At 37.9% G+C, this 15,939-nt stretch overlaps 1 protein-coding gene across 1 annotated transcript in view; it reads left to right on the top strand.

Moving 5' to 3' along the window:
• The window catches only part of COG5 (component of oligomeric golgi complex 5), a gene marked incomplete at its 5' end in the record, with an annotated part of 188,219 nt that overhangs the window by 106,617 nt on the left and 65,663 nt on the right, over positions 1-15,939 (top strand). The window contains one exon of the mRNA XM_084271916.1: positions 14,924-15,089. Coding sequence (XP_084128042.1) covers positions 14,924-15,089 — 166 coding nt within the window. The remainder of the gene's footprint in view (positions 1-14,923; positions 15,090-15,939) is intronic.

Here is a 15,939-nt window from a genome sequence, read left to right as displayed (position 1 = left end):
AGCATGAAGTAAAATGTAGTGCATATGTTTGTGGTTTTTCAGAACTCTGTGCATGTCTAAGGAATTCTCTGCAGATATTGTTAGGAAAGATGGAAGAGAAACTCCATTAGCCTTTTGAGGGGTTTCTAAGATACTAAGGGGATTTTAAGATACTAGAAATAAATTGAAGAGATCCAGTCAGGAATTTCTCTCAAAATATTTGTGCTCTACTCACCACACCCACTCACTTGCTTAATATAAGATTCTGTTGAAAAGACTGCGTGCAGATGTAGAGATAATAGAATCATGTAAAGAAAGGGTAGAATATAGCTCTCACCTTAGAAATTTAAATAGACGCTATGGATGGATCATAGTAGGTTTTCAGGTTCTACATTGGAGATTGTTTCTTGCACATGTATTACTGGAAATCAGTGAAGATGGACACTACTTCTGTAGGTCTAGTGGAGCATCAGGACTTTAGCAGTAAGGCACAATGTAAATGCATACGTATAAATGTCTGTGCACTGCAGAACGTTACACGTCCAGGAACACAGTATCATACTGTATTAATAAGCTGAAGGGGACAATTTCCTTAAGTTGTCATTTTCCCAAATCTCTCTCTTGCATCAGCTGCACCTTTTTCCCGCAGGCGATAGAGTCATTATGGTGAAACTAGAATCGTATGGGTTTGATCTTAACTTGTTTAGCGTGTGGCAGCATTATTAAAAATGTGTATGACATACTAGTGATCCACTTGAGCACAGATGAAGGACAGTATTACATACTGAAGATCCGTTTCTGGGAGTTCCTCTAGACTTCTACTAAAAAAAATAAATTCAGTCGATTTCAGTCATCAGGTCTTTTGAACAATGGTCCATGATTTAAAAGACATTCTGATATCTGTGCAGGATGTCTGACTGACCAGGAAACTAAGACTACTTTTTTACATTCATCTTGGTAGTTAGAGATACTGCAATATATATTTATCATGTAAAAGGTAAAATAATAATTTCATTTTCTCAAGTGAATATCTAGCATGAAATAAGTCTTTTTAACTCATCTAGTGTCTAAAAAAGACCTTGTGCATCATTGTATGAATCTTTTAATATCTTTACTTTTTTCCAGTCCATGTGTCTTTATTTACTGGTGTACAACTAGAAAAATACAATTTTTAGCTGACATGCTCAGCTGTCATGTATTGTTCTGTGCTTGTGACGAATGTGTGCCTGTGTTTTAATGGATCGGTTCATTCAGAGACAGTACGAAGTTGCAACATTTAATCAGATTAGTTCTTTGTATTCACAATAAATCAATAAACAGCTCTTTTGATCATGTGTGTTACGCGGGTTTCAAGCAGAAGGAAAGCAGCTACCAAGATTGAGAAACCTTTATGCATCTACCAGAAACTCCCTGTGCCAGGTCTCGTGTTTTACTGCACTTTGTTTCCAGGTGTGTGCAGCAAAAATGCTGTTGCTATTCCAGGTATTCTGTATGTTGTTTTGAGCTGAGGGATTGATGTTTTCGGTAACAGTTTACCTGAGTTTGTTCTGTCCCTCTACATTAGGTAACTCTATAGTCTGCAAGGCCAAAATTCCTTAAAGGTCCCTGCAGCACCTTGGTGACGCAGGTGAAGCAGCAACAGCTGTGGTTTGCAGGTGAAGAACAGAGGCTCAGAGAGAGATCATGGACCAAATTCGTAATGCTGCTACGTCTTCCCATGCACAGTAAGGGTTATGGCAGTGGGGAATATAGTGTGGGGCTACAAGAGCAGGGTTTGCGATGCTGCTTAGTCATCCAGGTTCTGCACTCAGTTCATGAAACACCGAAGAATAAGATTTGCAGCAGAAAATTTGAGTATATAAAGCCTGAACTGTGGCAGATGTTTGCAGCTCTTCTAGGGGTGGTTGTGCTGAAATTCACCAGGCTTTCCTGAGCATAAGTACCTGAGGTTTCCTTATACAAGCTCATCAGGTACTCATGCAGGAAAGACAGCTCATTTGTGCTTAGAAGTTAGATCTACTTAATAAAGATGGTCTAGACCGAAGGGGTGTCACAGGGTCAAAGGGAAGACTAACCATAGTCCAATGTGCACGGTGTATTTGGGAAGTTCTGGGTTTGGCTCATTTTTTAAATTTAGGCCTCCATGACTCTTGAAGATCACGTCTTAAACTGATGAGTCTGAACTCTAGTCAGTGGATTGTGTTTTTTTGCTCTATAACTTAAAAGCAGACCAATTATTGAAAGAACTGCTGTTTCACAGATTGTTCATTAGCTACACTACTATTACTTCTTGCTCAAGAATTCACATGGTTGAAACTGCTTTTAAAAATGAAACTTGCCTGTATTCCAATGACTTAAACCTGCAAAGTGGAAAGAGACAGCAAACAGCATCTATGATCTTTCAGTATTGCTTCCTTTCTGCTGCTGCTCTGGCTGTAATGCAGATGCAACTTAGTGAGGCTTTCTTTCCCCCCCCCCTCTTTTTTTTTATCTCCCCCTTTTTTGCTACTCAAAGTTATTTTTTTAAAATAGAAATAGAGAAGGCAGAAGCAATGATTGCTGCAGGGAAGTACTATGGAAACCTGTCACGACAATAGTTTCAAATGAAAGTGAATATTAATCTGTTTAAAAAGTCAATGTATTTATTTAATTCTAGTGTCTCCTCTAGAGGCAGAATTGGAGAAGGAGGAAGGGTATGGAGAGGTGTTGAGGAGAAAATACATATTATTGCTTTTCACTAGGGGAAAATGCATTTCTGGGCTCAGCCTTGCAGTTATATATTCTGCAACATTCTTTATTATCTGGGACCTAAAGTTGTCCAGTTATTTAATGTGCTATAATGCTGTGCTAGGAATATTGTCCTTAGACAATAAATTAGACACATTTACTGTAAAATCGAGCTTGTATTTCGAAATGAATTCTTTTTTTAAGGTAAACATGGGCAGATGCTTCCCTTTTTGGAAAGAATTACTCACGAAGCTGGAAAGAAGTTACTGGTGGTGCATACAGCAATAACCTTTAACATACATTGCAGCTGTGGATGGTTGTCCATGTTTTCCAGATGGAAAATGTGAAGCATGATGTGAATGTGTATTAGATCCCAAATCACTTGATATTTGTTCTCTGTACCCTTGCTAAAGAAAACTCCATCAAATGCATTTTGTTATTATTAGTAAAGCATGCAAAAGAGAAAAAATGAGGGGGATGTGGTGCTGCTAGTAATGTTATGATTGATAGATTCACTTTGGTCTCCTGTTACATTCACCATGCCTTTTAAAAGTTGCTAGTTGTTCATAAGCTGATACATAATAGTATGGATACTTCTATATGCATTTATATAAACGTGAATGGTTTTGAGTTAAAATGAATGTCTGGAGTGCCAGTGATTACTCACTAAAGTACGGTGTCCAGTGCCACTACCTGGGGACATCCTGAAAACCTGCAGTGAATTCAAATAGCGAAGTGTTTCATCCCCCCGTGGTCACTGAGGTTCCCAGGCGTATTTTCTAGTATTTGGTCATGTTGGTCATGTTCATTGTTACTTGAAGTATTGGAAAACAAAATCCAGTAAACAGAGGAGATGCTTTTTCTGAAGGATTGTTAAGGAGAAAAAAGAAGAAAAAGACTTGTGGAGAAGTCATCATAAAACCAATAGAGTAATCTTTTGTATTGTGTAAACATAGGAAAACAGAGGGTTTCTTTTAAAATTAATAGGGGTTTCATTTTGTCATTTTGACACTTAATTTTTTAGTGCTGAGTTATAAGTCCTTGAAAAGAGTAGGCATGGTCATAGTCTCTTTTGTCCTGTGAGATCGTGGTCTTTCAGAATGTGATGGGTCTGTGTGCATTTATTAAAATATGTATACTGAATTAGAAAGAGATTATGGGATTGTGCAGATTTTGTCTGCTTTCAGCTGTGATATAGAAAGCTTTATATCACTTTGCCATTGTGCACTTGCCCTATATAGAGGTAATTTAGGAAGCTTAATGCAATTGATGTCCAACTGTGACAGTATTTTCATGAAAGTAAAATTCTTCACTGCTCCTAGCCTCAGTAAATAGTTAATTAAAGTGGATTGACAGATTATGTGTCTGGGTTTTTTCTTTTTTTTTTTTTTTTTCTGTAGGTGTTTGTGACTCATAAATGCAGAATTAGACTCAAAATCTGTGACTGGATAATGGAGTATTTGCAAGTACTTTACTGCACTTTTCAGTGCAGCACAACAAATAGCCTGCACTTTCCGGTGTTTATTTGTAAGGATTTATTATTCTAGGGCCCTGCTAATCCCATCATTTCTGTTCCTGTTTTTATGATAGTGCAAGAAAGTGGTTTATAAATAGTTTCTATAAATGGGTATTCCTGAAAATACATCTGATCTGAACAATATTTTTATATAACTGTCTTTTATGGTAAAGTAATAGGTGAAAATTGAGGTCATTAATGTTTTATATCCCTTCACTCTGCTATGAATCATCACTTAGCTGTTTGCCAAAATCTTTGTATTCTGGTTAGTGACAATTTTGTATGAGAATCAGCTGGATAATTTTTAAATTCACTCCTGGTCCTTTGCCTTGAAGATTCCTCTTGATTAATTTGGCCAGTTGCCAACAAAATGTTAAAACTTAATCTTCCATCGTAGATGATGTTTTAATGCATATAAACATAGAGGTCAATAACTGTGCAAAGAATATATGTAATTTTACTGGTCCAAAAATGTGTAGACATTAAATAAATTGTAAGGAATTATCAGCTATGCATTGTATATGTTAGGGGAAAAAAATAGTCAGAACACCTTAGAAAGCTATCAAAACCCACCTTTCATGTTAGATTTTCCTACTGAGACTACTTGTTTTCAAATAGGAATCACTTCGTTCGGTTTCATACCAATTAGTAAATGTCATTTGTGAGCACTAAAAAATTATTCCTTGTAGAATATTCGTCATGAAAACACAGGAATGTTTAATAACATTGAGTTCAGCTTTCTTTGCAGACAGAAATGATTTTAAATTAGAGGCTGCTGCATAGTCTGCTTCTGTGTTCTGGTTGTCCATCTGTTTAGGTGGTTTCTCAGGATTGGAAGCATGTCAAGTATTATGTCTTGGACAGCTCTGACCACATTGCAGAACAGAAACCACACAAATACTAGATAATATCTATAAGGGCAAGAAGGTGTCTGATTCTAATGCTTTTAAGATAATTAAGGCAACTATCATAATTGATTCATCCATTTATATGCAGAGAGGCATGGACCACTACTATGAACAGCTCAACTGTGAAAGGCTTTGTAAATAGAATATGTTGTAGGGGGAATGGAGGAGATCGAGGACAGTATGTGTCAATGCAGAGACTGGAAACTAAGTTTAGGAGTTGAAGGTAACTCCAAAAAGAAGGATATGAATGGAAGGAGCTGTTACGAGAACAAGACTACAGAAGGGCTGGAGGATGGAATGGGAAGTGGATAAGGTGGAGCTGTGAAATAAGGATGTGGTGTTTGCCTTGCTACAGATCAAGGCAGACAGGCTAAGATTAGATCTCATTGAAAATAGTTGAGGTAAGATTGGAACCACAGAGGTTTTCCTTTATCAGACATTGCAGTGCTTTAATTACCTGGCTCTAGTCTTTATAAATAATGAGCTTAATCAAAACTGAAACGAGATAGTCTTCTTCCAAAATCCTTGTCCATTCCGGTGTTTTATACCAAATTGATTAAAATCATTTCTGATTTGGTTTAAATACTCAAAGGTAAGAGGCATGTATGAAATTCTGCTAGGATTCGGGGGATGCAACTGAGCAGAGACTGACCCTGGCTTTGACTGGGTCTCTGTATAATCCATCCCAGTCTTTTTAATTGGTACTTTTGTGTATCTGTCTCTCTTCAAAACTAAGGCTACACTGAGGTTCTTTCTGTCCAGATAAGATAGTATGTTATTGTTAAATGCCTCTCCCAGACTGTAATTCTATTTGTGGTTTGTACTGTTGACTGTTGATTGTTAACAGGTTCTGAAATAATGTGATTAGGTGATCCAAGAAAAACATATAAAGCATTAATAAGCCACATCTGCATAGAGCAGAGTGAAAAATATGATCGACTAGCCATGATGCTCATCTAAATAAGATAATATAATTAATTTTTCCTTTTTCTCAGCTTAGAAATCTGTTCTTTGTCTTAATCTTCTCTGAAAAATGGGTGTTTCATCGTGTTCTTGATCAATGCCACATGGAATTCTTCAATATCACACATTTGGAGGTGTTCTTATAGTAACAAAAGATTTAAAGCTTTGGCTTAGCTTGAAATGGCATACAGAACTGAACAGTATGTTGCATTCAAAAGGGGAGATCTTGCATCAAAATGCTGCAGTTCCTAGGTGATGAATAATATCCTCTGTGTGGAACAAGTTATGCACTGAACGGCTTATTCTTCTCTTTTATGTCCCTTCTTTCCATCTACGGGTATCTCCCCCAAAGAGTCCTACATGCATGAAGGTTTCAAAAAGCATTACTGGCAGATGACTGAAGTGGGGGTGGGGACTGACCTTTTTCAATAGCAAAGCTGGATCCCAAATGCATATGCTAGCAGCACCCAGAAGTAGACGCAGTATTTCTTTTTCTTTAGGTGACTTTAGATGTTTTCTTCATAGTGAAGTTTTTATATAATGTAGCTTTGCCCATATATTTTCAATGACACCACCTGTTTATTTTTAAAAAGACTGTAGAAATACAAAATGTATTTCTTTAAATGTAGCACCTATAACAGAAAGAGGTCCGTCTTGTCATGCTTCTCCCAGTGCCCAGATTTGCAGGAGGGCTTGGAGACTGATCACGCTGCTAGGGGCTGGGTCACACTGCCGAGGCTGCAGAAGTGTTGTGTGCTCACAGATGCTGGCTCTCTTTCAAGCTGGCCTCAGTGAAACTCAGTGAAAATGACTGCCAGAGTTCATTGTTAGATTTTGTGGAACTGTTAGGAGAACCAGGAAGGAAAAATGGAGCAGGAGAAGGATGTGTTCAGGGACATTTGAAGTAGCTTGTTTCTGCCCTATTATGCCCTGAGCAGCCTGGTCTGGCAGATCTTCCTTTGAGCAAGGAGGGGGATTCAGCGATGTCCACCAGTCACAGAATCACAGAACATTTGGAGTTGGAAGGGACCTCGAAAAATCATCTAGTCCAACCCCCCTGACAGAGCAGGATCACCTAGACTAAATCACATAGGAACACATCCAGGTGGGTTTTGAATATCTCTAGAGAAGGCGACTCCACAACCTCTCTGGACAGACTGTTCCAGGGCTTCGTCACCCTCACGGTGAAAAAGCGCCTCCCTACATTCACATGGAACTTCCTATGCTGCAGCTCGCACCCGTTGCCCTTTGTACGACCCCTGGCCATCACTGAGAAGTGCCTGGCTCCATCCTCCTGACTCTCACCCTTTACATATTTATAAACATTAATAAGGTCACCCCTCAGTCTCCTCCAAACTAAAAGAGGCCCAGCTCCCTCAGCCTGTCCTCATAAGGAAGGTGTTCCACTCCCTTCAACGTCTTGGTGACCCTGCGCTGGACTCTTTCGAGGAGGTCTATGTCCCTCTTGAACTGAGGGGCCCAACCAAAAAATGTCCTGCCAACCTCAGCCTCAACTATTCTTTGATTCTGTGATTCTTCCTGAAATTATCTGCAGACCTGAAGTTTCTTGAGGGGGGTGATAAAAGGAATTAGAACTTGGTATGAAGAATTAAAAAAAATACAAATTTTGAAATGTGAACCAACAGTGAATCTGGCATTGATGGGGGTCTGTCTGCAGTTGAATGTGAAACTAACAACTGAAAAGAATTCAAAATGAAGTAAGTCTTTAAAGTTCATTCCTTTTAAATATTTGAGGGCACTTCAGAGCTCTTGACAATATGCTCACACATTCCAGAAATAAGCTATTACCACTTGAATAGGTAATTGTTATCTTGTTGCAGAGACTAGCAAGAGAACAAGAAAACCTGAATGGCTTTTGGTAGATACTCAAATAATTTCGAGTATACCATTTAACGGACATTTTGTCTGAAATTGGATTTTTTATAAACAGAGAAAAAGAATTTAAATCTCCAGTAGCTGTTTCCTTTCCTGAGGTGTTAAAACTGAGTTAAATGTAAAACCTGATATTTCTGTTTTGTAATGGCTTTTTTCAACCAGTTAACAGAGAGAACATGTACATCATGATATTGTGAGCTGAGAGAAAACATGTGGTTGCAAGGTGCTGTCCAAAGATCAGAATTAGTAATGAGATTCTGGGTCCTTATACCTCTGTGCTTCAGTAATGGTAAGCAGGTGCAAGTTGACGTTGCATAAGGACAAGAGAGGTGCTACAACCTTGCCCTCTACTCTCTGACCTTCTTTAGAAAGCGACAACTGTGTTTTTGATAGAGATGCTCCATCTTCAGCTTAACTGGCCAACAGGTTCATTATTGATGAGGGCTTTAGAGATGGGTCAAGTTGTGTAAGAGGCAAGAGAAGCTTGATTTGGCCCAGTTGCTCCCATTTCCTTGTTGCCTGATAGTTTTTATCATTTTGTATTGTCTCTACTTTGAATTTATACCCTTTCTGCACTCAAATACAGCATTGTAGGATAAAATTTGTAAGTGTTATAGGCTACATGATCTAACTGATCTGTCCTCAGAGGTGCCAGATACCTTCTTTAAAATTGTTGTCACGTTGATAGCCTAAGGCTTGGTAAACTTTGGAATATTGCTTGGTGTTTCATGAGATAATTCTTTACAACAGTTCCTGATGCCTTTCTGTTCCATTAGCTCTTAGCCATCTGTTGCTTTGATTACACTATTATAGGGAATAAGTGTTTTGGCAAGCTATTTAGCTGTGTTGAAAAATCTTGTTTCTTTGCTTTCTAGTATTTTATTGCTGCTGTTTCTTTTTTTTTTCTCCCCTCAACCTTTACAGCATAATGCTTCTTGTTACTTACTTCTTGTTATTCTAAGAAACAAAAGTCTGACCTAGTTTGAGGACATGATGAGGTTTAGGGCTGTGTTTTATGGCTGTTTTGCTTTCCTGAGTAAGTCCCTCTACCAAAAGAAGTGTATTCCAAACATGGGCTGGCAGAAGGTAGATCCTATAACCTAACCATATTTAAATGCTTGGCTTTAGGATTCTTGCCTCTTTAGGCTTGAAATGTGTTTTTGTAGAGTCAGGCCAGTGAATTATGTCAGTATTACCTTTTACAGAAAATTATAACATCTTAACCTCTCACTCATCCCAATACTGCAAAAGTCAACACAGGAAGGACTGGAAGATCATTAGAAAGAAGTCTGTATTCTCTGGCTTTACATTGTCAATTTGACCTTTTCATGTATTGCTCAGATTTTAAAGACAAATGGAGTAAAAGACAGATGGGGTGATAATGAACATAGAGCCGTGCTTCCCGGAGTAGGTTCAATTTTAGGAGTTGTGATATACCAATTAATTATTTTAAGGCATGGACTTTGGGAAATTAACTCAAATACCATTTTAGGCGGCAGCTGAATTTCATTGGCATTTAATTTCTACTTTTAGGGTTTTTTAAATTTTTCCTGCAATTAAAATAGCCAAGTGCTACTGCAACACCACAATTAACATTTCGTACTCAATTATTAATTTGCTCGATAGGTCATTTTACTTTGGCTGCGACTAAGGTGGCTGAGTTTCCTTCACTGCTTACCTGCTTGGGCTCTTCAAATTGAACTGCAACTTTTCCTGAAGTAACTTCTCTTTTTTTTCACTCTTGGTGACTGAGAGCTACTTCTAATTGGTAACTGCAAGTGCTTACAAACCCTTCCTCAATCACTTGGTCTTCAAGCAGTAGTACGTGTCGTTAGGGTAGTAACTTTATTTATGTGAAAATTATTTGAAGGAGGCAGTGTGTTGTAATGGTGACAAGAGGGGAGAAGGAGTAAATACTATAAATGAAGATCGGCCAGGGGATTTTCAACCTCACTAAAGGATCTTTTCTATTATTTTACTGACCTTGTAAAGCTGTACAGAAATTGCAACTGCTGCCTCAGACAAACAAAATGAGTGGCGCACGTAAACAAAGAAAAGTAACTGAAATACTTCCCAATATAGTAAATGTACTATTGAGTGTAATTATTTACTATTAAGTGCCAGTCAGAGATAGGCAGAAGTATCATTCTAGCAACTCCTCTGGAAGGACTGCAATAACCTTTTGTATCCCCTGTCAGAGAATACACATTACTTTACAAGTTTGGTTATCTCATTAATTCTGGTTATTTCTTGATGACTAGGGAATGTTGTGGTTTTGTTAAAAATGTTATTCATCATATTTCTTGCTTGCCACATTGTCAGACTGCGCTGTTGAAGGGATACCTGGACTAATTAGTAATTATCTATCTTCCTTCAGCTAAGCAGCATACGTAATTCTTTTTGTACTGTGCTATGCCTTTAGCACCTGTGTATGGGACATGGTAAAACGTTTCACCACTTAAAAGATAAGGATGTGGCAGCATACTGAAATCACAGCTGTTGAGTTATTACTCAGTGTATTTGTATATGTATATACATATATATATACACACACATATATATATATAAAAATATATTTAGTGAAAAATGTCTGTTGTGTTCCTGATAGAGCCTTTCCTGAACAGGGTCATCTGCTCTCTGCAGAATAATAAAGGTTTTCACTCACAATAGATGTTCTGATTTTAGAAAGCAAACCAGAAATGTTCTTGTGCACATTAGTAGCCAGGGAACATCGTTCTGAAGTGAGGGACTAGTCCATGTTTGAGTTCTCCGCATGTGGTGCTTCCAAACTGTCATGTGAAAGAACATTTCCTTGGAGAGCTGTTCTGATTATGTGGTGCAGGCACTTGTGAAATGTAACTACATGACAATTAGCAATTGATTAGATTTCTAGCACTACTTTATGAAAGTAGTAATTGTCACAGGTAGTATTGACCATAAATATTTTTGGCAATTAGCACTTCTTCACTTGAGGAGGAAGTTGGTAGTCCACACAGATGAAAACCCTGCTGCATATGGACAGATTTACACTGGATAAAGAAATAATGATGTGGAGTTCCCTAAAACTGGTTAAAGAAGAAAGGTCCACACGGTGAATTCCATACCCTGAGAAGATAGACTGAGTTTGGAAGCTATGTTTGTAGCAGTGGAGCCAATTAGTTTTGCCTGTCATCCAGTTTTCTTATTTTTGGTTCAGCCTTATGCTAGGAATCTTCCAATCCCCAAATTAGCTCAGTGTCATCACCACACTCCCTAGTGAGGAGCAGGCCTGCTCGTCCAAGCTGCGTTTCTAATGATAAAAAAAATATTGCTCTGTATTTAGCAATGCTTTCAGAAGATTGTTCTGATAACACTAATGGCAATCATAAAATAAAAGACTATGATGTTGGACATTATAAAATAGTTGCAGTGTTGGCAGTTGACAGAAAAGATTACTTTGTTCCATCCTAGAAGATATTTTTAAATTGAAAGTGTGATATGTATTTAAGTCTCTACTGACATTTCTATCTAGTCTTCACTGGATTATTATCTTTGTGGGAAAGGAAGTGACCAATGCTCTACAGAATGACTGTAAATGTCATTCTGGCCTGGACAGCATCTTCTGTGTCACTGAGTCTAGTTTCCTACTCTTGGAAACAACCACATGATATAATTGTGAAGAAAGCATTGATACTTAATGACTGCATGTCGCTTATTTTTCTTTTGTCTATGATGGCCTGCAGAGCCACATTAAATCATTAAATTCCATCTCAAAAATATTTTCTCTATTATTCCTGTTGGGATAGATGTTCTGGGTATTCCTATCTGATGTGATTCCATTTTCAGTTGTGAATCAATTCTGTAGTCAGGTTTTTTATTACTTTGAATTCATGCTTTCCATTTGATAAAAATTGTGGCAATCTCTTGAATCTCAGAAATGTTTAGCTTTAATCTTTCTCAAATAGAAGGAAAATATTAGAGGCAAATTCTTATAAATAAAGTCTGTTGGTAGTGGCAAATTCCACAATACTGTTTCTCAGATTTTTGTCCAGTGTGTATTAATGATAAACAGTTTAATTTTGAGGCTTGTATGCAAGCCTGAAAGTACAATAATTTGTTTTCTTCTTGCTTTCCAACATTTTTTCCACATAATAATCTTTGTCCCAAGAGATGCTCCATTTTTTTTAACATATTGTCTAAACCTAGAAACTAGCTGTGCATAAAAAATGCAATTCTCTTAGGATTAGTGATAAACCAACAATGGACTTTATATAGTCTGTCTGGGGCATATAAAACACAAACTGTTTTTTGAGGAAAGAAAAATGCTATATATGAAACAAACAGAAAAGGTATTTAATTATACATTGTCAGGGTTTAACTATATCTCTAATTCCTGTTACACAAGATGAAGACATGAGCTAGAAGTCCTCTGTCACTGGCATGTCCACAATTTAAAGCAAATAGGAAATAGGCCACCTGCATAATCTTTGTTCTATTCTGATTTTAACTTTGGTACTAGACTTAGAAGATGTGTTGAGTGAATACCATGTTTCCATAACAATGTGCTCTGGTCATTCCCTTACTATTCTTAACTTCAGAATTGTTTGACAACTTTGGCAAAAAACAGTTCTTTTGAAACATAGCTCAGGCTTTGTTGGAGCACATTCTTGTGTCTTTCTTGACCAGTAGCTGTGGAGTTTGTTTGCTGTACTACAATGTACAGCACTCATCTTTTGCCTGACATTATTTGTGCCCATCCTGCTTTTTTATCAGGAAGCCATCTGTCTCTGATCATCAGTTGGTTATTCAAGGCTAGACACTGCTTACCTTTTGATACTCACCTTTTGATGCTTTTCTGTTTTTTTTGTCAATATATTAACATTTACTAGAGTCTGACTGAAACCTGTTTGAGTGCTCTTAATGTAGTAGTAAGACATTATTTTAATAATTAATAATTTGATAAAATATTTAACAAATTAATAATTTATTAATTAATTACTGACTTGCCGCCTGGTTTTATAATTGTATATTGCATTCTACAAGAATTAGAAATATTTTAACAGGAAAGACTGTTAAACAAGGTGAGTCTTTTCTATCTTTGCTTTCCTTCTCTTCCTCTCAGTTTCATTCTCTTTCTTCCATCCAATATCTTTTCATTCTATTCCTCTTTCTCTTCCCATTTATATTTTCTTTCTCTCCTTCATTCTGTCCCCAGATTCCCTTCTTGCATTATACTACTCTTCATCTTCTGACATCCCGTTAATCTTCCAGTCTTTGTGGCTTACTTTCCCACCTCCACAAGCACACCCACAGGATGCTTAGAAATTTTACAGCATACCCAGTTGTCAAAAAAACTAAATCTACAAGTCCCAGACCCATAATACTATGCTGGGAATGCTCATTAACTCCCACACTGTTTGGAAAAAGAAACCAGTACAGTTACTATAAGGTCTGCAAACCATAATACGTGCCTAATATTCCTTTGCTTACCACTAAACCTGGAAACTAGTTGAGTTGGGGAAGGAGATCTGGCTTTTTGCTTCAGCTACGGTTCTGATCTTTGCAGAAACCATAGAAAGTGTGACATAAGTGGGTAGTTATAGTGCCATGAAACACTAGGTTTGAGGAGAAGGCTCTGTTCACCTGTTGCTGAGGCCCCTCAGCACAGCAGCCACATTGTGGTGTCAGCCCAAGTTTCCCACCCTAGAGAGGCAGATGAGTAAACCTGCTGTACCTTTGACTCAAGAATGTCTGCCTAAGAAATATCTGACCTGAGGGAAGGTGAAGCAGAGTCAGTTGCATTGGTCTTGCAGTAGACAATATTAGTGGCTACTGCTGCTGCAGCCACCAGCAGAGAGAGGGCAGTGGGGTAAGGTCACACTGCCAGAGGAGAGTTCAAGTCGGGTTTTTGGTGAGATGTGCCTCTGGTCTCACACTTATGTCCAGTCTGAGTGCCAGGATTTCTGCCAGACCATGTTCTCTACTGCTGGCAGAAGTCACTAAGCAAAATGACAGAAGACTGCCGTCTTTAATGTGTGTATGATCAACTGATCGCCCCCTCTGCTAATTGCCTGTGAATGCTAAATAAAAAACAGTATTCAGTGTATGGATGACAGTACTTAGTTTCCAAAGGCAATAATTTGAGGCTTTTCTCTTGCTAAATAGCACCCATGCCAGTGTTTAGTGTTGCTCAATGGAATTACCACCCGATTTAATTGTAATCAAAGGTCTATTAAACAGCAGACCTGAACAGTTTTTGGACAGTTTTCATTCTCCTGTATTTTGGAAAACCTCAGAGATACCCTAGGAGACACTCAAGCTTTTTTTACTTCTTTGCAGGCTTTGGAAATGGTCACTGTATTGATTTGCACTCTTAATTCTGCTGTGAGGAAGGTGAAGTTATTGTCAGCATTAGAAATAGAAATGTAGAAATACAGGCTTGAATTCTGCAGTAGTGAGGGCTTGACCTGCTTGACTCCGCTTGTCCTTGCTTAGTATTTTTTTAAACTTGTATCACATTTAATTAGTGGTTTGGCACTTACATGACAGTACTGTAACAGATACTGTGTGTTAAAACAATATTACTAGCAACACCATTGCTGAATATAGCTGTACTGTAACCAACCTCAGAATTACTGGATCAATCACTGGTATCCCACCCCAGGTTAGATATTGTCAGCAGTGCTTCCAGTTCCTTTTTTCTCCCTGTTCTTATTCAGAGGATAGCGCCAAAGGAAGCTAAGCAAGGCATTGCTAAGCAATCAAAGGAAATCAGTCCTCTCCTTTACCCTCCGTTCTCTGTTATGCAGTAAGAATGGCAGTTATTTAATGTTAAATGAAATGAATTAGCAGACTGAACTTAATGATGAACGTGCCCAGTAAAATCGCAGATTAAAAAAAACCCTATAGTGCAGTTAAAAGATAATAATTATTTTTGAAAATATTCTTTCTCTAGAATCCTACTCAAGTGGGAACTGCTCTTCAGGTTTTCCATAACCTTGGGACTTTGAAGGATACCATTGCTAATGTGGTAGATGGATACTGCACAGTCCTGGAGGAGAACATAAAAAATGCTTTGGATATCAAAGTATTGACCCAACCATCTCAAACTGTGACAAGAGGTATGATACTTGTTTTACAGAGAATTAGAACTCATTTTTATTTTTTTTTACAGATGTAGAGAATGTCGTCAAATGGAAGAAACTCTCACATCCAGGCCTATTAGCTTCCTTCCCTACTTGCTTTAACCAGAAGAGGGGAGTAGGCATGTCTCAGAAATCACCTAATACAAAAGCAAAATTGGGTCTGTCTGTTGTTATTGGGCTAAGAAGTTTTCCTTTATTCTCTCCCCTTTTCCTGACTCGAAAGTTGTCCTCATGAGTGTACAACTTTGCAGCATTAGCAGTTTGTCATGGGAAGATGAATCCAAATTCTCTTTTCTTTGTGTTGCTGAGAAGAACACGGGTAGAAATTATTTGCAAGTGATGGAACAAGCCTGAAACTACACTGTGATGCTTTTGTCAGATGGAATTAATTTCAGAGCAGTATATTCAATATGAAGGAATACTTCACTATCAACATTTAATTCCCACATGTTTGCTCAGATACCAAAGTCTACTGAGTAATTGGGCAGGCAAACAAAGTTGAACCGTGGCTATGTGAACATTTATAACTTAACAAAACCAATTTTGCAACGAGTTGGGGTTCCAAAACCATGATCACTAGCTTAATAAAGAAATACAGTCCCTCTCAAGGGAAGTGATGGTTTAGGAGCCTTCAGTTGGAATGTGCCTTATTTTTTTACAAGTTTGCCTATGCATTTAAGTCCTGAGCTGGTAATATCTGTGTTTGTCACAGCTACTGTCTCTTGCCCTTTTCCTGTCATGTCTTTGCCACTTTGCTGTTGCACCCTGCAACAGTGCTCGTTGGCATTACCTTGGTGTTTCTGTGGAGATCTGAATTGGTAAAGCA

This window comes from Gallinula chloropus (genome assembly GCF_964237585.1).
Source record: "Gallinula chloropus genome assembly, chromosome: 1".
NCBI classification, from domain to species: Eukaryota; Metazoa; Chordata; class Aves; order Gruiformes; family Rallidae; genus Gallinula; species Gallinula chloropus.
This window is presented reverse-complemented; position numbering and strand designations above follow the sequence as displayed.